At 43.0% G+C, this 27,227-nt stretch overlaps 1 protein-coding gene across 1 annotated transcript in view; it reads right to left on the minus strand.

Moving 5' to 3' along the window:
• Positions 1–27,013, minus strand: part of LOC125723823 (formin-like) — a 43,319-nt gene extending 16,306 nt beyond the window's left edge. The window contains exons 1-4 of the mRNA XM_049000621.1: positions 26,420–27,013; positions 25,429–25,543; positions 24,265–24,326; positions 16,093–16,736 (exon numbers count right to left, since the gene is read on the minus strand). Of these exons, the coding sequence (XP_048856578.1) occupies positions 16,093–16,736; positions 24,265–24,326; positions 25,429–25,543; positions 26,420–27,013 (1,415 nt within the window). The remainder of the gene's footprint in view (positions 1–16,092; positions 16,737–24,264; positions 24,327–25,428; positions 25,544–26,419) is intronic.
• Between the last annotated feature and the right edge of the window lie 214 nt (positions 27,014–27,227).

Consider the following 27,227-nt stretch of genomic DNA (forward strand, 5'->3'; position numbering starts at 1 on the left):
CTGCAACTCAGCCCAAACTTCACCAGAAGAAAGAACCGGAGGGACTCCACTCCAACAACCGCTGCAAACACCGCGCCTCCCTGAGAGCCATCACCCATCAGCTCATCAGCCACTGCAACCAACTGCAAAGACCTCCCTCTTTCCTGCATCCAAGTAAACCAACTTCCTTTCCTTTCTAACAACCTAAACTGTCCTACTCACCTGCTATATTCCTTTAGGTTTATATTCCTACAAACTGCTTGCTTTGCAGAACAGTTTTCCCTTTTTAGGTTAATCATTTTAAATCTGGTCACTGCATTTTCATGATTACATCGTTTGTGTCTTTTCCGTTATTTCATGTTTATTGTTTGTTAGGTGTAATGTCTGTCTTATGTTAGTTGTAGGAATAAATGCATGTCTTTTTACACAACTTCAGCCTCCGTCATTGAGTGCTCACAATAGTCCCTGCCTCTGTGCGATCTGGCTACTACGCTCTGAAACCACAAACTCGCCTGAAATATCGCGAGACTCTCTCTCATCGGCCGTGAGGGGAGCTTCGCTACCGATCGTTTACATTACCTGGTGACGCAGCTCGCTGGACGAGCCTACTAACCCAGGTTATTAAGCGATACTGGTTATTAATGAATCCCATTTAAGTCTCACATTAACAGATATCGGGGATTCGCAATTGAGTTTGGAGGAGCCGACCATTCGGCATAACAATTGGTTACTAATCAGCATCAAATAATAATTAATTAAAAGTTAATTAATTTCAAAACATATTGGTGGAGATATTAAAATATACCTGAGCTAATAATTCCTACATAATTGGTGGAGAATGCGGGCACAAGGTTTAAACTTATTGTGAGCACACAATTTAAACTTTTTATGACTGAACGTACAGTTGAATAAGCGCTACAGTGAACTGGTTGGAAAAGTTGAGGATTAATCGCACTCAGGGCAATCTGAAGGCATATAAGCGGGAACATACGGGCTTAATATAGTTATTTTTATTTCTGTTATTAGTAGTTATATTATTTTGTTTTATTTTTGGTTATTTTATTTTAGTTTATTTCGTTAAAACTGCAGTAAACCTTAACCCTATGTCTGACGAGATTCTCAGATATAGCGCGTTGTTTCCAGGATCGATTCGGACGAGTTTCTCCGTTTCCATATATCCTGGCAGAGATCTCTCTATTAGCGAACAGGAATTCTTGTTACGAGGTTCTAACCTGAATTCTGTTGCGCTTGGACTCCCTGAGATAAGACCGATAGCTTAGCTACCTATCAGGATCTTACTCATATGTGTGTGCCTGCTTTAGACAAAGCAAGTTTAACACCACTTTGCGCTGCGAGCCAAGTGTGTGTGTAATTTGGAAATTGGGAGTCTCCAGTTCTTGAGACCCGCCGTGGTTTCAGCATCATTTGCGACGTGATATAGTGCACTCACTATTTAGATCCGTCGCCGTAACGCGAGCGCTTCCTCGCTCCAGTAATAGTTTTAAGGGGTTAAACTGCGCAAGGCGCAGAAGGCCGCAAGCGGCATGTGCATGCATTAAACGTGTGTGACACTCATTGATCGTCGGCAACCGCCTAGCTATCTCTTTGGTTACGAGTGCAGTCTGCGAACGCCACTCTAACCACTTAGAGATCAGAGCCCTGAAGGCCTGCCTGACGCCAATTTTTTTTTTGGGTCACCAGTGACCCTACCCCTTAGGCTCACTTGCCTGGGACCCCCCACAAAGGGAGCAACGCCCCATTGAGCCTCTAGTGGTCAGTCATAGAACTACCACTCCATTTCGAAATTGCGCCTCTAGTGGTCAGGCATAGAATTACCACTCAATTTTGAAATTGCGCTTCTAGTGGCAAGCCATAGCAGTGCCACTCCATTGAAATTGCACCTCTAGTGGTCAGCCATAGTAGGTTAACATCTGAGTTGGGCCTCTGGTGGTCATCTGCGGTAATACCAACACTCATAATTGGACACACAGGTTCTTGCCTGAAAGCCTTAATCAACTTTTTAATTAACTTGATTACAACACATTAACATCTAATTAGGTTATTGCTGCATAACTAATTGATGTTTTCAATTGAATAAGAATCACAACTCATTGGGTTTGATTTCTGTTTTATCTCTTTGATTTATTTTAGGTCTTATTTCACTTTAGGCTTTCATTCACTCCCTCTCCCACAACAAGGGTACTTGCATAGAAGTTCAACCATTATTAACAACAGTCAACATACACAATCACATCGGAGAGTTGTTTGGTTCTGATCAGTTGAGCTCTTCCTGTGCTAGGTGCCTACCATTCGCTCTCTGTTGGTTGAGCTTGTCTGTGACTCTGCTGTCACTGCTTACGATCATACAGTTTGTCAGAACCGAAGGGGAGTTCTCAGCAATTGGACGCCCAAAAGCGTGCCAGCCCGGCTGCACCCACTGACTCATTAAGGGCAAGGCTGACAGGTACCTCAGGCGGTCATTACAACTTTTGAGCAGGACCTCGTCTAGGGTGAGTTCGGAGAACGGCCCTAGCTTGGACTCTCACTAGGGTGGGTGATACCTGAAGGCTATTTTGCCAGCCTTGGTCGAGTCAGGTCTCAGGTAGTGCAGCCGATAAGCTGAGCCCCACCTGGGTTGTCTCAGTTGTGCGTACAGAATACCCCCTTCCAAGTTGACATTGCTGGGGATCGGGGAAGTGGGAGCCGGACTCAGGCCTGCTTGGCTGGGATTGAGCTTGTGGGACGTGCCCTGTTCAGGAGGGACACCTGACAGTGTTCAAACCTCTCTACCTGCATCACTAGCTTAACACCGCAACAATTCGGATAGGGACAAGTAAAGCAGAACCTGCTAGTGGTCCCCCTTCTGGTCAAAGCGGAGTTGTTCAACAGAGCCAACCAAGGGGTAAGCTGATCTGCAACAGCAAGCTAAGTTTGAATGCAGTCCCATTGCTTTTGAAGCTCTTGTTTCCCACTTTCTATTCCCAACTTCTCCTGTCATCTTCTGACACTGTCAGTAGTCACAGACCGACAATTTCCAGGATAAGGTTTTATTCTTTACCCCTGACTAGGGCATCTCTCAAGCCCTAGAGTAACTCACACTGTTCTAACCTGCAACAACTTCTCCCAGGGAGCAATTTTTGTTTGTTTATTTTGTCGTGGGTAGCTATTCCCGTGGTTCACTACACCCTTCCAGTTACCCATTGACAGGCCCCAGTTCTACTTTATTTTATTTTGTTGGTTTTATTTGTTCACCCAGATTTAGGTGTCAGGCCACCCACCTAGGCAACACCCAGCCTGAGTGTAACAGATTTCTGCGGCCACCCTGCAGTTGACCGAGTCACAATGATCCACATGGAAAGCCCCCTCAACCAGTGGAAAGATTTGGGTACCAGGCCTGATGTTGTGACTTCCGACTTCCTGCCCAGTCATGCCGATCTCATACGGTCCAAAGCAGCTGACCAAATTGAGGACGACCTCGCTGAACTAATGGCCATGCCACCCACTCAGAAATGCGGGAGTAAAAGGCTAACCAAAGCACTCGGCTCCCTCGCACACAAACTTCTAGCCAGGCTGAAGATAAATGAAAAGGAAACTTCCTGTCTCCAGCAAAGGGTGCAAGCACTCCAACAGCAGGAGAGAGACACCCAACAACTTCTGGCTGAGACACAGAGAGATGCAGTCCAGGCTCAACATCGCATTGAGAACTTCGAGCAAGAACTCCAACAAAGAAGGTCTCTGTCCCATGAGGAAGAGGATACAGAAGAAGGCAAGATTCCTCAAACAAGCAAAAAGCTTCAACAGGCTTTGGAAGGGCTCAGAGCTGAAGCTGACCAGCAAGAACAGCAAGCCAGAGCCACCAAAGAGAACCTCGAAGCCAGACTGGACCAGGCCGAAACACTGTTGGACAGAGCCCACACAGAGCTCAAGAACAAGGATGCTCGGATCCAGGCCCTGGAAAACCATCTGGCTGAGGCACAGAGATGCCTGCACAAGCTGAATCACCAGCTAATCAGCTCCCAAGAACAGCTCACCGATGCCAGAACGAAACATCGAGCTGACGTAGTAGAGATTGACCGAATGAGACAAGAACTAATACAGGCATATGAGGTAAAGTCAGAATTTGGAGCCTCCAACAATTCAGTGATGGCACCGACTTCCTCTCCGACAGTGCTGTTTCCCCCAAGGCACTCAGACTGCGTTCAAGGGACCTCTCATCGGGACAAGTTACCTCCTTGCCCATCACCGGACCTTGAGGAACCAAGCGCCTGGAAGGTCTCTCTCAAAGAAGGCATCCCAGATGAAACAGGTGTACTGAAGCGATACCAACACCGGGTTACCACAAAGGAGCTTGATAAAGTAGCTCGAAATATCGACATGTTTACGCCTGACCCCATGGGGGGCCACGACATTCATACCTACCTCCAAGACATTGACTTCCACCTCCAAAGACTGGACAATGTGACCAATGAAGACAGAGTCTACCTCATCAGGATCACATCCAGCCTGGAGGTCCGCAGCTTCCTGGATCGACAGCCCAGTCGAATCAAGGCCGACTCCAAGCTGCTACACGAAGCACTGATTCAAGAGTTTGCTGATCCTGAGTCGGAACAAGGTATCAGTGTCGCCTTGGATGTCAAACAGAGCAGACAAGAGACTCCCCTAGCCTACTACAATCGCCTTCGTCGGGCATATTTTGGGTCCAAAAATGAGGCAGACATGGAAGAAGATGCAACCTTCAAGGCTCTCTTCCTTCGGAATCTCCACCCAACCTTAAATCACTACCTTGGGCTCATGGCTTGTCCCCACACCATGACAAGTCAACAACTGCGAGACCTTGCAATCAAGGCATACCACAAACAAAGAGCAGCAGCCGAGAAAGCAACTAAAGCGACGGCAGTGCTAAATCTTGGCATTACAGACTCCAACCTGGCATTGGAAGGTGGCCACCCTCATCCGCAACCACCAATCCATGACCGAGGTTGGAGAGCAGCAAGCCACAGTGAGCGTTACCCTGGTCCGCCTCCACAGCAGTTGAAGACCCTGCCAGACCGGTGGGAGGCACAGCGCTCTCTTAACCAAGGGAAACCAAGACCCACAGAACCTTGGAATAAGCGGGGAGATCGGTTAGGAAGCCAGTTCTCTAATCCTAGCTCTCCACTAAGTTCCCGACGGAATCAACCGCGGAACTGGAAAGACAGGAGGAAAAGTTATGAACCAGACTCGAAGCCTGGACAAACCACGGAGAAAGATGAGTGGGTTCTACTCCAGTTGCTGCGTGATTTCTTTGCTCAGCATCCCCTCAAGGGTCAAGAGGACTTTCGGAAGAAAGATCCAAAATGACTAGGACTGAAGCACAAAACACGCACGACCCCACAATCCTCACCAGAACCCAAACCAGACAATGCCCCCAGACTCCCTTGGATGTCAGCCCTAAGTAACACTCAACAGCTATCAGCTTTCCCTACCAGAGATATTGGAACAACTGAAGACATCCCACCTCAACTAGAAAAAGCTGCCGACTCAGGCCTGGTAAGAGCACCTGATGTTGCCGTCACCAACACAGAGCTCGATCAAGAGGATGAGCCCCCACCAGCACCTGACAACGCTGTCCTAGTTGTGTGCCGTGACTCAGAAGAGCACCACCCCTACTGTGGTGAGGCCTCACCAATTCCTGGCCAGGCCCTTGTGCCACAGCTCCTGGGAGATCTGGTGGAAAGGGGGGTAGCCAAGAAATTCTACCTCTCCATCACCCTGGAAGATGTTCTCACCCTGGAGGCCCTCATTGACACTGCAGCAGACATCACCCTAATGTCAGCCAGTGTTTTCTGCCAAGTGCAGCACCTAGCCGCCCAGAAGAACAAAACCCTCCAGCCAAGGAAATGCTCTTTGGACGTGCAGGCGTATTCACCAGTGGGCACCAGGATGGATCACATGATACCCCTCAATTGGTCCATCGGTTCCATGAATGTAATGCACCCAGTATACATTTCCCAACTTGAGTCCATTCCTCTCCTCATTGGGAAAGATTTGCTGAACCGGTTCGAGCCGATGTTAGACTTCCAACGTCTGAAAATTTGGGCTCAAGTTATAGAACCACTGCCACTGTGGAAACCTGACACAGCCACACAGGAATGTCAAACCCTGGCTGCATCCTCAGACCTCACTCCACACCATGGAGAGTACCCAGCTGGAGATCAGAATCGTGACACGAGAGACCCATGCCAGCACCATGACTCCTTCCTGTGTAGGCTGGACCCTACCTCAGGATCCTTCAGCCCCAAGATCAGGAAAGGCATATGGCTCCAAGGCATGGAAGTCACAGATGTGGCAATGACCATGGGGATAGAAAAATATCCAATGACAAAAGGGACTGTATGTGACATGGAGCTTGCTGGTGACCAACACCTGACAATCCATGCTATAACTGCCCAGCCTGACACAGTACAGTCACCCAGCTGCCACTACTATTCTCGGGAGGGACCAGCAGCACCCAGCATTTTGGACACGCCGACGCCAATGGAACCGTCGCAACACCACTACGTTGATGAGAATGTCTCTCAAGACATGATCACCATTTATGTAGATGGACGCGCATTCAAACAAAAGGGGACCCTGAAAGCTAGAGCAAGCATTCTGGGGCTCAACGACGACCTCGTCCCACCACAACAGCTCAAGCTCTGTCCTCACACATCGCAGTATGCGAAGCTGGCAACAATCTTAATTGCCCGGGAGGTGGCCTCCGAACATGGAGTAGAGAACCTGCTGATCTGCAAAGACTCCAGCTATACACGTCTCAGCTTCATGTGCTATCTCCCTCACTGGACACAGAATGGCTTCAAGACATCAGGGAACAAGCCAGTCAAACACCATGACCACACGGATGCACTTGCCAAAGCAGGAGCACTGCATAGTGATTCATGGGAGTTTTGTCCCCTCCCACCCACCCACGCTGTCCAGATCGTCACCCGCAGTCACAGCCGAGCATCTGCCCCACCGCCAACGATTTCACTGTTGGAACTTTCCCCTCAGGTTTCCAACTCTGACATCGTCTCCCTCCAGCCCACTGATTCTGTGCTCAGCACGGTCTGCGATCACCTCCGCGACCCCGCTGCGAACTCGATCTCCACAACTGACCAAGAATCCCTTCCTGACCTCCATCACCTGATGACAGCTTTATCCTCTTTTCATCTTGCCGAGGGCGTACCTCTTCATGTCCCTGATGCCCACACTTCACCACGGCGCGTGGTCCCTCAGGCACAAAGGGGGGTCATGCTACTGTACGCCCACGACGCACCCTGTGCAGGCCACCGCAATGCCAAAACAACCTACGAGGCACTTAGTCAAGTAGCCTACTGGCCTAACATGCGACAGGATGTGACGGAATATGTGAAAGGATGTCTGGTCTGCTGCCAATTCCAACCAAAAGAAGGACAACTTTTCCAGTTCAAATCTCCCCAAAACCCCCAAGAGAGAAGAACAAAGAGGAAGGGAAGGAGAGAAGGTCACAGATAGGGTAGACCAATGTGGTTGGCTTGACTACTGATATCTGGGTGATCTTGATGTTTTTGTTTATCTGTTTGTTTGTTTTCATAACTTCTCATTTTCTTTGGTTGTTGTTTTTGGTAAGGACCTGGGGTGGCTCACGCGTGCCCGGGAAATTACTGAAGAGGATCCGGTTTTGCATTTTCTTGTCACGTTTGTTTCTTTACAATTGTCCTCTGGCCGAGAATTGTTGCCACTATATCTTTTTCCTGTCCCCTTTGCACAAGGGTGCACCACACTCCAAATCAGTCTTGACTCACCCCCTCACTCCTAATCCGGTCCTTATTTTCTATCCCCTTACCACTAGGATGACGCTGCCCTGCTACTAGCGTTACTCAGCCAGGAGGGGTGAGGCCCCAGTCCAAGAGGGCATCCCCTGGGCCTCCGTCAGGCATTGTCTTCCGGGAACAGCCCGGTCTCTTGATTACTAACTGTTGTACCCACATACAGCGAGTATTCGTCTGACGATGTCGACCGAGCCCATTACCTCCATGAGAGACGCCAAACGAGTGGGACAGGTGTCCGATGGACCCAGGATGCCATGCATCATGCTGCCGTGGACACTACCCACATGCTGGAGCAGTTACCCAACGACCGTGAACCAAGCTGAGTCCAATCGACTGCCCGAGAGGTTCCTGGACGCCTTGCTGGGAGCTGCAGCATCCTGTTCGACAAAGGGATCACCACTCCTTGCTGTCCCAGAAGCCAGGGGCCAGCCTTTGCGCCTCCTCCCTGTCCATCCAGTCACTGTACCACCCAGAGTGCCGAAAAACGGGACCTTTCATGTGCCTCGTTGCATGTGGATGATCCTGTTTCAACTTCCGTCGCCTGAATGATGGCAATGCCATCATCAGCCGAAAGGGGGGATATGTAGGATCACACATGCACATATCACAAAGCTTAAATTCCAGGTGGCCTGAGACAAGGCCTACCCTGGTACGAGAAGGCACACATCGACCTAGGCCCCAAAGGGGGGTTTGTGACCCCACACACATAGATAACCAGGGAGGCCAGCACTCCAACTTTTATTGCCCAAAGCTTTAACGACCTACAGATAGCAGAGTGGATCCCCAGGGACAGGGGCCCCTCGACTTGGCACACAACCCCATCCCCCGACGTCCTGCCTTACATACCACTCACCGAACAGACCAACACCCCAAAGAAAGTTTCTTTTAAGTTTGGCTTTTGTATATCTGTATATGTATTTACTCTTGACTACTAGTCTTAATATACAGATATGTACAGGTTATGTTCGAATGTGTCTTAACTTTTGGAGATTCTTTTTCTTTGTTTGACAAACCTTCTCCCCCCCCCTTTTCTTTGCCACATTCCTCGGCAACCCTTATCTGATCTTTGTATTCTACCATGCCTATCTAAGGGTAAGATGTGCTTATGACATGAGAATATGTCATATAATGTCTGTATAAAGGGTAATATCTGTTGAGGTACAACCTAAACCACCTGTACCATATACTGGTGTGAGTAATAGAACATAACATAATAGCATAATATAAGTAATGATTAATTAATCATCACAGATGGTATTTGGTGTGAACCGCTAGGCTGGTACGGCATGTTTGGTATCAAACCGAAGGAAAATCACTCCAGTTTCCAAATCTGGTCAGTGGTTACCACAAAAGTGGACGTATCAAAAGTTACACCAGCCTAATGAAAATCACCATTACCAGAGAAGTCAGTCTGGTCATAAATCCCAAAAAGACTGATACCGACCCCCTTCCGAAGCCCGCCAAATGGATGGTCAGCCATTGGTCCAGGACTCAAATTCCTGGTCACTCCTAATCACGAACCTTATGCTATAAAACCTGGCATCTCAGAACAAAGGGCGGAGAAAATCGGAGAGAAAAGAAGAAACAGGGAAGAAAAGGAGAAACAAGCAGCGTTCTTAAAGCCCGTCGGTGAAGACCCAAAGAACTGCAACTCAGCCCAAACTTCACCAGAAGAAAGAACCGGAGGGACTCCACTCCAACAACCGCTGCAAACACCGCGCCTCCCTGAGAGCCATCACCCATCAGCTCATCAGCCACTGCAACCAACTGCAAAGACCTCCCTCTTTCCTGCATCCAAGTAAACCAACTTCCTTTCCTTTCTAACAACCTAAACTGTCCTACTCACCTGCTATATTCCTTTAGGTTTATATTCCTACAAACTGCTTGCTTTGCAGAACAGTTTTCCCTTTTTAGGTTAATCATTTTAAATCTGGTCACTGCATTTTCATGATTACATCGTTTGTGTCTTTTCCGTTATTTCATGTTTATTGTTTGTTAGGTGTAATGTCTGTCTTATGTTAGTTGTAGGAATAAATGCATGTCTTTTTACACAACTTCAGCCTCCGTCATTGAGTGCTCACAATAGTCCCTGCCTCTGTGCGATCTGGCTACTACGCTCTGAAACCACAAACTCGCCTGAAATATCGCGAGACTCTCTCTCATCGGCCGTGAGGGGAGCTTCGCTACCGATCGTTTACATTACCTGGTGACGCAGCTCGCTGGACGAGCCTACTAACCCAGGTTATTAAGCGATACTGGTTATTAATGAATCCCATTTAAGTCTCACATTAACAGATATCGGGGATTCGCAATTGAGTTTGGAGGAGCCGACCATTCGGCATAACAATTGGTTACTAATCAGCATCAAATAATAATTAATTAAAAGTTAATTAATTTCAAAACATATTGGTGGAGATATTAAAATATACCTGAGCTAATAATTCCTACATAAACCTCCCAGCTCTTCAACTGCAGCCGCTTCTCTAACTTTTTTTTTTCCCCCTCGCGATCAGAGAGACACTGAGTTAACCCAGGCAATCGCGATAAAAGAACTCGAATTAAAGACAGTGCCATCTATGGGAACGGAGAATCATGACACTTTTGGTCCTGTTCTCTTTAAGTGGGTTACACTTACACTTTGTTATAATACCACTAACAGTTGACCATGGAATATTTAGTAGTGAGGAAATGGACTTATTACACAGGTGGTATCCTATCATGGTGCCAAGCTTAAATTCACTAAGCTCTTGAGAGCTTCCGGAGCAAAGCATGATCCAAAGTGGTCTTGCTAGTCTCGTACCTGCGCATTGCTCATTTTCAGACCATGCGTGCCTGTTTGTATCCGCAAATGATTTTGCACCTGCTTTCCACTCACAAGAGTGGTGTTTTTTAAATGAGACATGGCTGGGTGCATTGTTGGCGTGTTGCTACTTTAAGGCAGTGAAATGACATTATACTTTTGACCAACAAAAATCACGTATAAAGTCAGTGGCGCATTATTAAACAGTATTTAAGCAGCGTGTTTCAGAAACGTGCAGGTGCTTGTCATACGTTATGGCCATAGGTGTGTCATCGAGATGATTTCTTATTTTATTTATATAAAGTACAAATAGTCATTTTATGTAATGATACTGTTCAATGAAACACAAATGAAAAAATATATATCTTAAGTAAAGAATAAACCGCATCATTAAAAAATAGAGCTGCGATGGGCTGGCCCCCCATCCTGGGTTACCTGCCTCGTGCCCATTGCTTCCGGGATAGGCTCCGGACCCCCTGTGACCCAGTAGGATAAGCGGTTTGGAAAATGGATGGATGGATTAAAAAATAGAGTGCCAACAAAGGAGTGTATGCCAGTAGCAGCACGGGCAAGGAGGGATCAGCCGGCAGAAGAGCTGAATCATCCGTAGCCCGGTAAAGAATTTCCAATTGTGAGATGTAGAAAAATAACAGCCCCATCGCCTTTCATTTGAACATTCTAAAACATCTTAAAAACTGTAGGTTTTGTTTGAACAATGATTACACTGCAAACCCAAAATTAAAATAAAAAAACACACAAGTACGTAATTACGTTTCTGTTCCCAGCCAGTGTGCTTGTTCAGGGAGCATCTGTGTTGCCTGTCTTCTGGCATTATACCACTTTTGGAACTGCGTGGAAGATCTGGTGCTGCCAGAAAACAAAGCGCACTTGCCTTTTAAAGGTGAGGTGACATGCCATTCCAATTGTTTCATTGTATGTCATGCCCAAAACACGCCTCTGAATATTTAAGAGAGTTAAGATAACCTTTTTGTGCCTTGCGCTGGCATAAAGTCATTTTTTTCTGCCGTCAAAATAGCGAAATGGATTTGGACACGCCCATAAACCTTAGTTGTACTTTGTGGTATATTGTCAAAATAGAGCATATAAGGAGACATGCAGTATTTAATCAAGGAATGCAAAGAAATGGAGGAAGAAAGATGACAGAATTCTGCAAAAGACATCAGTGGAAAAATCAGTGTTCATGCAAAAATGGGTCTGTTAAAAAACAAAGATACAATAGGAGGTACTTGAAAAAGTTGGAAGATATTAAGAAGAGGAGAAACAAAAATACAGAAGGTATATATAGGGAGAATCCCAACATCACTGATAAGATGCCATAGTCATATGTCTTAAGCTAGACATCTTTAAGAGTGAACGAGCCGATTAGAATTCTTGCTAATTGCATGACTGCAGCAGCTGAGAAAATCAGCTGAATTATTTAAAACCCATTTAAATGTTGCTCTGAATTTGGCCAAGAAACATCACAGTGCCCATTGCATATGCAAAAGAGTGCTGAAATTGCCAAACAATCACACATCTTAAATGCTAGCAAGGTAACAACTGCAGTCCTCCAAGCTAAACTGGGTTTTAATCCTGCAGAACATACATAAATTAACACTTCCCTCCTCTGCAAGTTGCTTTGGATAAAAGTAAATGCAAATGTCCAACATTCCCTGGATAATCTAGAGAGGTAGTTCCAGAAAAAAAACCTACTTCTGCTTCATACATTGCCTGCTCTAAAGCCTTTGACTTTGCGACATAATAGAGAAATATTAAACAACCTCAGAAACAGGAAATATACTCTGATGGTTGAAAGTGAGAAAATGCTAAAGACCTGTTCATGATGCTGAAATAAAAATTGGATCACTGCTCAACATAAGATTGTTATGTGGCCTCAGAGAGTAAAAAAACATCAAGTTTTTGTGATCACCTATAATAACACAGATCTGTGAAAGCTGGGGTATCAGTAATGATGAGCATCACGAAATTGATATTATGTGGCAAATGTTGTAAGTACCTTAGACCATATGAAGATCGAATTAAGTTGATAGTTAGGGTAAGAAACCCAGACTGTTCACTGGAAAATTTGATAGTAAAACTCAAACTAAATTATTTTAGTCACATAATGCAAAGTGAGATCTGGAAGCAGCTGTTGACAGATAGACCAAGTATGCTGAAGTCCACAAAGTCACCATGAGTAAGATGTGGAAGAATGGTACTGGGCTAGGGGGAGTTATGGGGTTAATGTTTTGTCTTAGGCCACAGCTGTTCCACCACTGCTTTAGTGTGAATGCTGTTGCATTCTGGGATTGTGGTTAGGCCTTAGGCAAGAAGGTGTTATGACATTTGGAGATGCAGGACCAACACTTTTCCACCACACCAAGTACTGTACTTTTGGTATGGCATATTAATTTTTTCAATGATTTCCGGTCAAGTACCAGTACCAAAAGTTTCAGTACTGAAAGTACCAAACTAGCTGGGGTACTTTGGTACTTTGGAGTGGGACTTGAAATGCTTTCTTTGTTGATTGGTTATACAAATATGCTGCTGCTGAAACCCAATACAATCAGTTGCAAACTCAGAAAATGATAGTAAAGAAAAAAAATGCAATTTGGAATTTAACCCTCACACTATAACGTCCATACAGAATTGAAAGTAATAAAGAAAATACCGTATTTTGATTAGTGATACAAGAATGCATTTGCATAACATGCAGTGTTGTTATTAATATTGCACATCATCCAGCCCTATAATATACAGCAGTCAAGGAAGTGTTGTAATTAGGAAGAGGGAATGGATCTACTGGGCTTGTGAGGGAAGGCTCTCATGATAGCAGTGAACAGCACATGAGAAACTGGGAGGGGGACCCCTGCTGTTATCCTGTTGGTCATACTTTGAGCTAATAATATGAAGCACTTATTGTCATTATAGTGTATGACAGGTATATCACAGTATAACCACTGTCAGTACAAAAAACATGAAATGATAGAACAATACGTAATCAATCAATCATGTAATCATTATGTATGTACTTAGTAAGCAAGATTGGAGATCGTAAGAGGAAATTCAAGGATGGACATGCTATATGGTGACCAATCATGTGGAAGCACCCGGGTTATGCAGAGCACTCTGTCATGCTAATTTGCATCATCTCATTAATTAATAAGACTTTACCTTACCAACCCGGAGATACAGACTTAGTTATTTTCATTTTCAGTGTTAAGATACAGGAGGGCTGTTCCAGATATTTTTTTTGCTTCAAGAAATATTATTAAATTCATATTTATTTATATAGTGCTTAGAGGAATGAAAAAAAGTATGTTTGTGGAACTGCAATGCATGGTGGGTACGATATTAGGAGGCTACTTAAATTTCATCATCTGCAATTGCTGCAGCTGATGTAGGCAGGCCCTAGGTGTGAATTTGTAAAGGGGAGAAGGGGAAGGGTCTGGTCCATTTTTTCCTCAGGGCCCAGTGCACAGCTGTTCCACCACTGCTTTAGTGTGAAGTAAATTCAGACAGATGGTGCTCCCATGTGTCAGAAAAGTAAAGAACAGTGAAAGCCAGTAGGGTGGGAAATGTAAAGAGGCTCCAGAAAGACTAGGTAAACACAGCCCGACTTGGCGAGAGTGGGCTCTGGTAGCACAGGTATGAGCAATCCGTGAGCAATAGCACTACATCAACCATCAAAAATTCATTATTTATTAAAAACTCAGCCGATATGTTAAACAATAGCTCACATTGAATTTTTTTCTCATTTTTCTTGTGATTTTTGTTCCTGCATTTGTGTTAGTAGAATATATAGCAACATTATAGGAAATCCCTGTATTAACATCTGACTTATGGATACAGAGGCTTACAACACATTACATTGTGAAGCTCATGAAAACATTGCGCAGCTTTAGCAGTTTGTGGGCACGGTACGTATTTACTTTTATTTATTATTATTATTATGTACAGTTAGTACTGCTACAATATGACAATGTGCTCCTGAAAAACCTCATGTTCACTAAAATTGTGTACAAAAAATACACAAATCTAGTGGGGAAATACAGGGCTAAGGGAATGTGACTCCGAAACTTAGTAACTTATGCCAGACAAAAATAATTTATGAAAAGTCATACTAGTGCCCAATAATGTAATTATATACATTTTAAATAAGATGTAATTATAATATATTAAGAAATTTATACTATACACATCTCCTATGTGTCATGCCCAGCTCGTACGATCCTCGTGTGTGCCACGCCCCCCTGATTATCCATGTGTGCTTCCCTGATTGTACCCAGCTGTACCCTGTTATCTTGTCTATTTCAGTCCCCGTCTTGCCTCAGTTCAGTGTCTGTCATTGATGTTATCGTCTGATGTCTCCTGTCCTTAGTTGTCTGAATAAATCCCTAGTTTCCCCGACTTTGGCCTTCCTGCCTGATCCTTGCCTGCCTGCCTGTCCGTGTGCCTTACCCTCGTTCAGCGATTGTGACACTATGTGTCTAATGAGTCTCAAGAGAATTGCCTAGTAACACCTTAGTCCTGCCTCATCTAGAAATGATAGTGGAGGCTGGACTAAGTATTTGGATGGTTGGTTCCACCTCCTCTAGTTCCTTGAATTGACCTCCTCTACAATCTGATTGGTCATGTTTCTGAACCAATCGTTTTTCCTTCTGCGCCTCAGAGTATTTTTGTCTAAGTAAAACTCCAATGAGCATTTTTAAATGCAAGTAATTTTTCATGTTAAGAGCATATGGCATTGTACTTCACGTAGTGTTTTTCTCTCTGACTGAAAAACATGCAAATACAAATGCAATTCTGCATTGTACTGGACTTGGGTATCAATAAATCACACTCATTGTGTTGGGATACAACACATTGTAGCTTGATTGACTGTACTGTATTATTGTTGTTCCACTGCAAATTCAACTTAAAGATAGACTTATGGAACAGACCTTGTTCCTAACCTGGAAACTGTTACTGTTATTATACACTTCTACACTGTGAACTCATGCTGCTACAATGTATATGATGGTGAACTCAGGTCAAACTTACTACCTCCGATTACATGAAACACAACATATTTAATATAGTTAAGAATATTGCACATTATAAGGTTCTGCACAATGTACACTGTACCCAGACATATCTGGTCATGACAAACATGGTCAAATCATTTAAGTGTCTCTGGGTATTATTAGTTTATTATTATTGTTGTTGCTGTTATCATTATGGTGTTTACCTTTACATTGCTCAATACTTCTTAAAATTGCACTATCCTGTATGTTCTTTGTGCTTTTCTTATTGCATTAATTTACATTTACACTGTGGTCACTTCACCTTTCCATATACCTGTGTATAGTGGAGATGACAAAATTCACTGACTTTGATTTAATTGTTTTAAAATGTTAAAGTACGGCTTACAGGTAACACAGGCTCAATATATAACATTTTGTGGTGAATTGATAAAATAATTTATTCAAAGGGATCACATACTTATTGGCCTGGATTTGAATCCTGGTCCAGTACAGGGGCTTCATGGGCTGAGTTGGCTCCACCACTGGCTTTCTGGGGACATAATCCACCAAGTGATTGGAGGAATGATCTGCACCAGGAAGCTCAGGCATAGGTGGAGAGGATGCTAAACCGAAGGTGGGAAGTGGAGGGGGTGGTGGTGGCACAAACTGAAAAGAAGATGGGTGCCCTGCATCTGGGCAAGCTCCAGAAGATGGTGGTGGAGGTAGTAAGGGCAAGGGGGGACTGATGGAATTTGACAACGGTGGCTGAGAAGATGATGCTGATGCAGAAGGTGATAGCAGATCTACAGCATACTCATTCTTTCCCTGTAGGCTTTCTTTGATGGAAATATGGTTGAGTTTCTTCGGACTTCGAGATGTACTAGAATTTTCATCATCTGGGTTTGGGGTAAAATCTCCCAGGTCAGTCTGTATCCACACGTTGTGGAAAGTCTTGGGCGGAAAGCTGTCCTGTGTCAGCACAGCCACCTCCCTCATCTCTTTAAAGTCTTTGAGTGTGTTTATGGCCAACCTTGCCTGCAGCTCTGTAATGGTCTCCACCAGCCGTGACTTTGAGTCTGCATGTTCATCTTGCAGCTGTGACCTTTGCAGTTCATAGCCAGCCTATATGGGACCGCAGAGAAACAAGGACATTTTACAAACAACATTCTTCAGACCAGTGTTCAACATCATGCCGTTTTTTAATTTTATTTTAGTAACTATGACATCCACTTGGTCATAGTGGAAGGGACACAGAAAGGAGACTACTCAAAGTATCTTAACTAGAACAGGGCAATTTACAAAGAGGTCAGTAGTAAGAGGCAAAATAAAAGTATGATGCAAAATCAGTAGGTGGCAGAGGAAATCAACCCATGAATGGCAAGTAGCACAAGGCCTAAGCAAGGCCCTCCTTTATCTTGCTTTCCTAAGGCTCATTTGTCTTCCTTCTCAGCAGCCATTAATCAGTCAACAGGCCACACCTATGAGTGGAGCCTTCACAGCTCTACCTGCAAGCAATTAGGGGGAATGCAAAGGAGAAATAACTAACGAAACAGGACTGGGTAGGGAGGCTGGTAAACTCACACCTCCTCCCCAAGGAAAGAGGCTCAAAGACATGAGACTCTAAACACAACTCCCCATGAAAAACAAAGAACAATCAAAACACATTCGCTGTCTAAAGACACAAAATCACAACAACCACATACATACTGCTTGAGAAAACAACCATCACTATGAAGCCAAAACAGGATTAGGACCAGTCTCACTCTGCAGCTTCCAACACATCTCACCATTAGGTTATGATCACAGTAGACTACCACTGGATACATACCCCCAGCCACATCCATCAAAGTCTGTAGAGCCCAGATCAATGCCAAGGCCCCCTTTTCAATGACCAAATAGTTTAACAGATGTTTGTGAAACTTATGAAACAGCACAAAGGCCAATCCATATGATTGTCTGTTTGCAAATGGACTGCCCCTACCTGGCTTGCATCAACTTGTATTGGGAAAGGCTGATCCAATTTTGGTGCAGCCAACACAGGCTCAGAATTCAGCTGCAGTTTAGCATTCTCAAAAGCTTGCTGGCACCCATGAGACTATTCAAATTTAACTATATTCTGGAGCAAATTTGTCAGAGAGGAAACCACTGTGGAAAAGTTACCAAAAAATCTAATCAACTCCTTCTTGGTAGTTGGAGGAGGAAATCTATCTATTGCCAAATCCTTGGCTCTAACCAGCCATACCTGACTTTGCCCAACTACATTGGCCAAATAGACAATAGAAGCCCGAGCACACTGACATTTTTCAAGACTGATTGTGAGATTTGCTGGCAACAATCTCTCAAACAGTGCAAGAATGCAAGCAAGATGTTGTTCCCAGGAGTCACAATATACCATCACATCAAGATAAACTGTGCACCCCTTCAATCCTGCAATAATACTATTTAAAAGCTGCTGAAATGTTGCAGGGGCATTCCATAAACCAAAGCTCATCTTATTATAGGAATAGAGACCGGATGGTGTTATGAACGCAGAAACATCAAGTGCGCGGTGTGAGCAGAACCTGATAATATCCTTTCAGTAAATAAGATTTGCTTATAAAATGTGCAGCACCAACCTGGTCCATACAGTCTTCAATTCTGGGTAAAGGAAACGAGTCAGGCTTCATCACCATATTAACTTTCCTATAGTCCGTGCAAAACCGAAAGTAGTTGTCTGATATATTTTAACAAGCATGGTGAAGCCCAGCTTGAATGCAATGGCTAAGCCAATCTGTTATCCAAAAGGTAATGAACTGGTATTTTCCGAACGTCGATTAACCTTCTGGGGTAACAAACCCACACTTCACACTTTAGGTAACACGGCAAAAGCAGCCCAAACCAGAAAAGATTGCTGGCAAAAATTAAACGCGGAAGTAGTCTTCCTTGTACTTACTGAATGCAGTCTTTCATTTCGTATGGGTCGGATTAATTATTTAATGTCATAATTCCAGATCAAACGTAAGCAGAATGAGAACAGGTTAAAATAAAATACAAGAATATACTTCAAACTGGTAAATATTGGTCAATAACTATTTGAAAAATTGTCAACATATACACACGTGGACAAAATTGTTGGTACCCTTCAGTCAATGAAAGAAAAACTCACAATGGTCACAGAAATAACTTTAATCTGACAAAAGTAATAATAAATAAAAATTCTATGAAATTTAACCAATAAAAGTCAGACATTGATTTTCAACCATGCTTCAACAGAATTAATAAAAAAAAAACTCATGAAACAGGCCTGGACAAAAATGATGGTACCCCTAACTTAATATTTTGTTGCACAACCTTTTGAGGCAATCACTGCAATCAAACGATTCCTGTAACTGTCAATGAGACTTCTGCACTTCTCAGCAGGTATTTTGGCCCACTCCTCATGAGCGGGGTTATAAGAGCTCTGATGCTAGAAATTTTGGAGACAAAGTACTGCAGGAATTTTTCACTATTCACTGAGGAGGTGTCTGACTCCACAGGCTGATGATTATTGAGAGCAGTGTCAATAGCATTGAAAAGAACATGTGGTTTATCACAGTTGCGTAGAACAATATCAGAAAAATATTTGATATTTAAACCAAGTTTCTTTTAAAATGTCAAAAGATACATGTAACATCTTTTTTCCACCTGTGTTCTGCCCTCCTACACTCTCGTCTGAGCGAGAAGTGTCAGTCAAATATGGCTCTTTTTTGGTTTTAGGGCGCAGTGTTTTAAAAGGTGCAACACTTTGCAGAATGTTATGGCAGGTAGAATAAAAAGATGAGGTCAATTGTTCAGTATCATAAACAGAAGTTTGACTCTCAGCGGCACTTTTAAATGCAGCAGAGAAATGAGTAGCAGTAGTAGGGTTAATAATACGGCATCAGTGCACAGAAGCGCAAGCTTTAGCAACATGAGCATAGAAAGGAATTTCAAATAATACAGGCATACGGTCAGAAAAAACTGCGTCATGAACCTTTAGGTTTTGCACAGGTAGCCCACAAGATAGTACCAGATTTAACGTGTGACCCAATATATGAGTGGAGCCAGTCACAGACTGAACAAGATTAAAAGAGTCCTTTGACAGAGGTGTGGAGGGGCAACAAACATGAATGTTGAAATCTCCAACAATTAAAACACGATCATATTTGGCCATGATCCCAGACAGAAAGTGAGAAAAATCCTGAATAAAGTCCTTATTATATTTTGGGGGACGGTATATCACAGCACATAAGACTGGTTGTGGGGGGTCTAACTCAAACATATTCAGTTCAAAGCTGGAGTACTGGGCCTCCAACAACTGCTTGCACTTAAAACACTTTTTAAAAGCTAAACCACCACCTTGTCCAGTTGTCCTCGGTGAGTTTAAGTATATGCAATCAGGCAGTAAAAGTTCTGCGAAGGGGCTTAACTCACCAGTGCTTAGCCAGGTTTCTGTAAAGCACAAAAGATCCAACTTGTACGTTTTGTAGAAGTCATTCAGGATAAATGTCTTATTCCCAAGCGATCGTGCATTCACTAGTGCAATCCTGATAGAAGCCAGTTCACTCTCCTTCTGGGGTGTCCAACCTACTGGCCGGAGACTACTCATATTCACCCCTCCACTGCGGAAGCGAGGTGAGCGAACGCGTTTGGTGTGGAATCCCACCAGGGGGGCGACGACGGGCCTCAGCTAAGTGTACGCAGGTTCCAGGGAGCACCAGGACACAAAACGGCTGCAATCAGATGGACAATCCAATGCCAGAATCCGATGACTTAACCAGCAGCAACCATGGTAGTGTCTCTTCCCAATCTCTATACAACTGTACATAATAATTGTGCAGCAAGGATTTTAAGTGTAGCATGAAAACGCTCCAAAGCATGATAAGCACTAAGCTTATGTTTAAATGTGCAGCTGCTCAAACACCTCGGCAAAAAGAACAAAATGTGAAATTTAATCCTGTATCACTCTGGATCACTTTAGGAATACCAAATATGGAAACAAACTCTGTGAGTGCTTTCACAATCAACTTTGTTGTAATGGTTCTTAGCACATAGCCAGTTGGATAGAGTGTAGTCTGACACATGGCGGTGCCTGACTTTGATGAAAGTAATGGACCTACAGTCAATAATCAGGTCTTCAAAAGGCTTACCCACAGATGGAATTGGCTGGAGAGGTGCAGGTTTAATCGTGGTATTTGGTTTCTTAGCAATTTGACATGACAAACTTTGCCACTTCTCTTTGCATTCTTGGCTAATAAAAGGGCTATAACAGCCAATAAGTTTTCTTCACCCCAACATGTCCAGCTACATCACCATGAGAAGCTGTTAAAACCAAGTTACAGTATTTATCAGGCATTACCACCTGCACTACTGGATCTGCACCATCACAGTGTGCATGCGGCAACTACTGCCACAACAAACAATTCATTGAAACTACAGTCTAGCCTCTGGGCATCAACAATCTCAGCTTAAGACAGAGTATTTGGCAGTTCAGGCAGAAGCACTGTTTTTGAGCACATAAGATCTGGCAAACCGTGTGCAGATCTGTCAGGCTCCACAAATGGCACAACCACGGCCCTAACCACAGAAGGAGTGACCCTTCAGGCCACACATGCTCTCCGACCAAATTATTACCAAGTATGACATGTAACCCCTCCACTGGCAGAGATGGCCACACTCCACACACCACCTCCCCCCATGACCTGATTGCAGCTCAATTTTGTGCAGTGGCACTGAAAGTGGTTGAAGCTCGATACCACAAATTAAAAACAACCTCCCAGTATCCGAAAATGAAGAGAAAGGCAGAACAGATTACTGATGACTGAGGCCCCAATATCCCACAAAACCTTAACAGGGACTTTCAGATCATTTTCCCCACCAGAGAGACAAAGCCCTCAGTGATAAACGGAGTATAAACTACCACATCTGAAAGATCTATATTTCCTAATTCACAAGACTTTACATTACGGTCCATAGGCTGCTCTGGATCAAACCCCTTCACTGAGCTTCTAAACCTTCCTACGGATTTAGTCTTGTTACTGTAGGAGCAGTCAATACTGAGTATTCATTTTTACAATGGTTCTCCGTGACACAGTAGTGGCACTTATTCTCCAAATTGACCTTATTACCCTCAAACCTACTATAACTGAAGGATCAACCTTAAAGTGACCATGACAATGTTCTCTATATCCAAAGAGTGGAGAATGTTTTCCCTGATGTGACATTTGTGCGTCAATATAAACCCATCCGCCAAGACTGCAGCTTCAGCCCCTGTCTTGACTTTATGCTCATTGACATACATGGCAATTCGTTCAGGCAAAATGTTTTTAAAATTGCTCCAAAACTACTAAATCACACAATGCCTCAAAAGTCCTCACACCTTCTGCTGTACACCATCGATGGAAAAATCAAGTAAGCTCTCTAGCCATCTCACTGTGGGTCTGTTTATCAGTCTTTCTCTAGTTCTGAAAATGTTGTCTGTATGCCTCAGGTATTAATTCATAACATTTTAAAGCTGCCTTCTTAACATAACCCTTCGCTCTGAAGGTGGCAGTGCAAGAAATGTCTCCTGAGCTTTACCTGCTAAATCAGCTTACAACAACAATGTTCTATTCATAAATCAAATTCTAGACAGCTGCTAGATTTTCAAACAAAGAGGAAAACACATTGGGTCTCCTTCATTGAACTTTGGAAGAAACTTTATCATGCCACAAAAGCCTGACTGCTGACTTAATTGATTTATAATACTACTAGAGGAAATCTTACCTTCTAACCTAAGCCTGGTGAGCTGTAATTCCCTTTCCTGCTCTCGGCCTACAAGTCTCTCCAACTCCAACAAATGATTTTTCTCCCTGTCTTGTGTTTCCAACTTAGTGTTTTGTTGCTAAAAGTATACTTCATTAGACTTCTCAAAATCTAATCCCAAGCGCAAAAGTGATCTAATACAGAGAAACGCTGTGCTCCAAAATTTTGCGGCCCACTACACAAGCGATACCAGTTAGCACGTTTTGAATCACAATGGGTAGACTATACAACTACTCTACAGGTAACCAACAATTTCTTACAATTCACTACAAACCAAAGGCTTACATATCACAATGCCAAATTCAAATGGATTAGCCCCCATATGTTTCATCCACTTGGCTCAGAGTAGAAGGGACATAGAAAGGAGACCATGTCAAGTATCTTTTTAACTAGAATGTGTTGATTAAATATTGCAAGTTACAAAGAGGTCCGTAGTAATTGGCAACACAAAATTATAATGCAAAATCAGTAGGCGGCAAAAGGAAGTCAATTCATGAGTAGCAAGCAACACAATATCAGACCACACCCCTCATTTATCCTACTTTCCCAAGGCTCTTTTGTCTTCCTTCTTAGCAGCCCTTAATCAGTCAACAGGCCACACCTGTGATTGGTACCTGCACAACTCTACCTGCAAGCAATTAGAGGGAAAACAAGAGAAAAGGAAAAAACAAAACAGGACAAGGTAGTGAGGCTGGTAGAGGCTGATAGACTTAGGCCGCATAGCCATCACAATGACAGAAAAGTCTAGAATATCAATTTATTTTGCCACAGTTTTATTATGTACAGTACTATGAAGGACATAAATATGTCTAATGTCACATGCCCTTCAGTTAACACTACCTAGAGGAAATTGCTAACGATAGTATCCCAATAAGCAACAATAAACAAATGTGTTTTTAACCTACACTTAAAGAATGAAAGTATTAGAAGCTACAATAACCTGTACACACAAGCATTCAAAGAAAATATAAATACAAACACAAATAAACAAATTTATTTTTGTATAGCGCATTATCACAACGTTTCATTGTCTCAAAGCGCTTTACAGTATCCCCACCTAATGCCCCCAGTGAGTAAGCCATAGGCGACAGTGGCAAGGAAAAACTCCCAAGAAGGAAGAGACATTGGGAGGGACCAGACTCAAAGGGGGAGCCCAACCTCCCGGGGACGGCAGGGAGAGTCAAATAGAAGAGATGGCTAAGTTCCAAGTCAAACTATCCAAATACAACAAAAGCCTTTAAAACGTTTCAACAACCAAGTACCAACAGAATGAACAAGTTCACTATAATGCTGTAACAAACCACTCTGATGAGAGCTAAGCAGAGGCCTGTACTATGAAGTGGGGTTACTGGCTTCTCGGGGTAACTCGTCGGATTTAAGGTAGTCTGGGCAAAATGTAAGCGAACGAATATGAAGTGCATTTCAACTGTGGTACCTTAAATCTGACAAGTTAAATAACAATAAGCTAGCAACCCCACTGCGTAGTACAGGCCACTGACCTCCAGATGCCAGACTTTCATTTGAGCCAGTAAACACTCACTCTGTTTATTGGGGTTGCAAACGTGGCAAAAGGCTTACCTCCCTAGGGGACAGGAGGTGTTACTGTTTCTGATTACATACCAAATGCAGTCTGTATAAGTTGTACTGTGCATTACAATGAGTGCCAAACAATCACAAATAAACTATAAAATACAATTTTGTCTGCTTCCTTTTTTCCCTTAAGTACATTTTCTTCAGTATTTGTTAATGTATTTTAAATATAGCTGTTACGCTTTTTTCAAAGCAGAACTAAATGCAATGCAGAATCTATAATAAGTCCATAGCAGATTGGAGTGTATAAGGGACTCACTCTCAGCTGTTCCATTTCTTCCTTACACTCTCTCTTCAGCTGTAAAAGGGCAGTCTGATGTTCTGGGTAAGCAAAAAAAAAAAACAATAAAATAATAATAATAATAATAATAATAATAATAACAATAATAATAATAATAATAATGGGGTGGCACAAAAATGGATGGATGGATAATAATAATAATATAGATAAATTCATAGTTTATAACATAGTAGTGATCGCAGGAATTCTCAAATTCATCCATCATCCATCCATCCAGTTTTCTGTACCCACTTGTTCTATGCTGGGTTGTGGGGGGTCGGGAGCATTTCCAAGACACAACCGATGCAAGACAGAAAATAACCCAGAATGAGGCGCCACATCATTTCTCATCACAAACACATACACACACACACACACACACACACACACACACACACACACACACACACACACACACACACCACTGACACACATTCACTCTCCAGGACAACCTAGCAACTCCAATTCATGGGGAGAACATGAAAACACACAAGCAGAGCCAGAGTGGAGACTCAAACTCTGATCCCAGACAACAGAAGAGCCTAGTTGTGTGTACAATTTTGCCCACCTTTTTATATGTACAACTGAAAAGGACTTCACAGTTAGACTACAATTTTAAACTTCATTTGCAATATCTAAAATAAAACTTGTTTATTTGAGAATCAAGAATACGGGTACATCTTATATAAAATTAACTGATTGATTTCCATGCAGAGTGGATGCTCTCCTATAAATTGTAAACGTGCTCTTTTTGTGATTCATAAATTTAAGAAATGCTTGCCACTATCAGAGTAAGGGTCACTCCTATGCTGTAGCCTGTGTAAATACATTGCTTTGTGGATAATTAAGATTACACTATCAGAGAAATTAATTTGCTTGCTTGTATTCTGATATCGTATTGTTAGATTTCCCAGGTATGTCTCTGACACATGAACACCAACAATCACTACTGCATGAGAATTTAATTTAATTAGATTTAATTTAATTTAATTTTTCAATTTCATATGAAACTTTTGGAGGTAGTTTCTGTTCTGTTAAACCCATATGCTGGGTGGAGAAGTTTAATGTTCTTTGTTCATGGTAAACCAGAAATACCAGCAAATATTTGCATTGGGCAATTTGACTTTATCAAGCTCTGCTCACCTGCTTCAGTGTATCTAAGGCCCAGCCTCACATCATTATCCTGTGACCTGACTGGGGGCCACACAGTTTGCAGCCGCCCAGGCATGCTCTGTTCCCTGGAGGAGGTGGCCAGAGACTGATGATGAAAACCAGGTAAAGCAAGTTATAATGTCATGTGACAATATAAACATTTTAATGATCAATTCCAGCTAGCATTCAGAAGTAGTTCCGTATGAGTATATTCTTACTTCAAATGACGCTGAGTAGCAGCTTTGTGGCTACAGTCTGGCATATTATTGACACATTTAAGTTCTATACATTTTTAGTAAGACAGTAACATTTTCATACAAGAAAGTACTACAAATGATAGGGGTATAACAGTGCACTGTGGCACGATATTTCACGAAAAATATGCTGATACACATTGCAAAGGTGTAACAATGCACCGTGGCATTATATCATTCATGAATGTTAATGAAAGAGGGAGGAATAGGCATTATCTCAATTTTGCTTAAAAATTTTGCCTTTGCATTTTGTAAGAAAAACGCTACAAGAAAAAAATGATTTGAAAACAGTTTTTTTAAAATAAAAAGTACATGCTTAAAAAGAATTAAATAAAAAATGTGAAATCCTAGTTTATTTTCACATTCATTTTGTTAATTATGTTGTGAGTGTATCCAATTGTGAGCCCTGAATCGTCTATTGAACTGAATCATGAGTAGACTGTATTGTTACACCCCTAATATATAATCATAATAAAAAATGTAATAAGACACAGGTTCTGGTGGGGGGAGGGGCAGTGCCCTCGAGACAACATGCGTGTCCCCCTAAACACAATACAATAATTATAGAATCGTATTATATTTAATTAAATATTATATTATTTTCTTAATACCAGTGTGCCAGGTGTTCGGGCTGCTTCAGTTGGTGAAAAACAAAGTTAACAACAGAAAAAATAATCATGCTTGTGGAAGCAAGACAATATAAACAAGAAATCACTGATAAGACATACTTTTGTATCTGAAGCTGCAACAGTCCTGCCATATGGTTTCTCAAAGAAGGACTTCAGCTTCTCCATGTCAGCTTTCATCTTCTTCCTCATTGCTTCTAGACCCATACGATCTGCACTGTCCACTTTTAGCTCTTTGGGGGTAAAGAATGTTTTGAAGGCATCAAGTGCCTCACTCGTGGCCTTCTGGCTGTCCTCTGGCCTGACAGCAGACTTCCTGTCCTCTTCCGTAATTCCCTTTTCAAGCTTATTATCATCATGTTCTTTTTCCATGTTTCTCTTTTCATCCAGGCTGAAGAGTTGGATGAGCTGTTCTAGAAAGCGACCCTTGGGCTCTAATTGTGCTCTGGGCTCCCAACCTCTCCTAAGCTTTTTTGAGGAATTAATTCCAATTGGTTTTTTCCATCTGAGATTTTCCTGTTTCATCTCAGGACTCTTCTCTCTCCCCTTCACCAGTGCCCTCTCTGTCTGGGTCCGAAGTCCATTGGATAAGGTAGCTGGTGGTAAGGATTTCTGTATAGGACTTACAGGAGACAGAGTCTCCAACCCAGGAACGGCTAGGGACAAGTCTTTATCAATTTCAGTTTTGGAGGCCATGTCTGTTTGGCTTTCAAGTCCTAGAGGTGTAGCTGTAGATTTGTTTTTATTAAGGCTGTCTCTTCCACTTCCTGCACCTATCATAGGTCTTTCCTCTAAATAACTACCAGATCCAACCTTCTGGTTAAGGGAGGCTGCTGCCGTCACATCAGGAATTATATTTGTTAGATCACATGACTGGTTGATAAGTGTGCAATTACTGGATGCTGTTGCT

Source organism: Brienomyrus brachyistius, unplaced genomic scaffold, assembly GCF_023856365.1.
Source record: "Brienomyrus brachyistius isolate T26 unplaced genomic scaffold, BBRACH_0.4 scaffold51, whole genome shotgun sequence".
Taxonomy (NCBI): Eukaryota; Metazoa; Chordata; class Actinopteri; order Osteoglossiformes; family Mormyridae; genus Brienomyrus; species Brienomyrus brachyistius.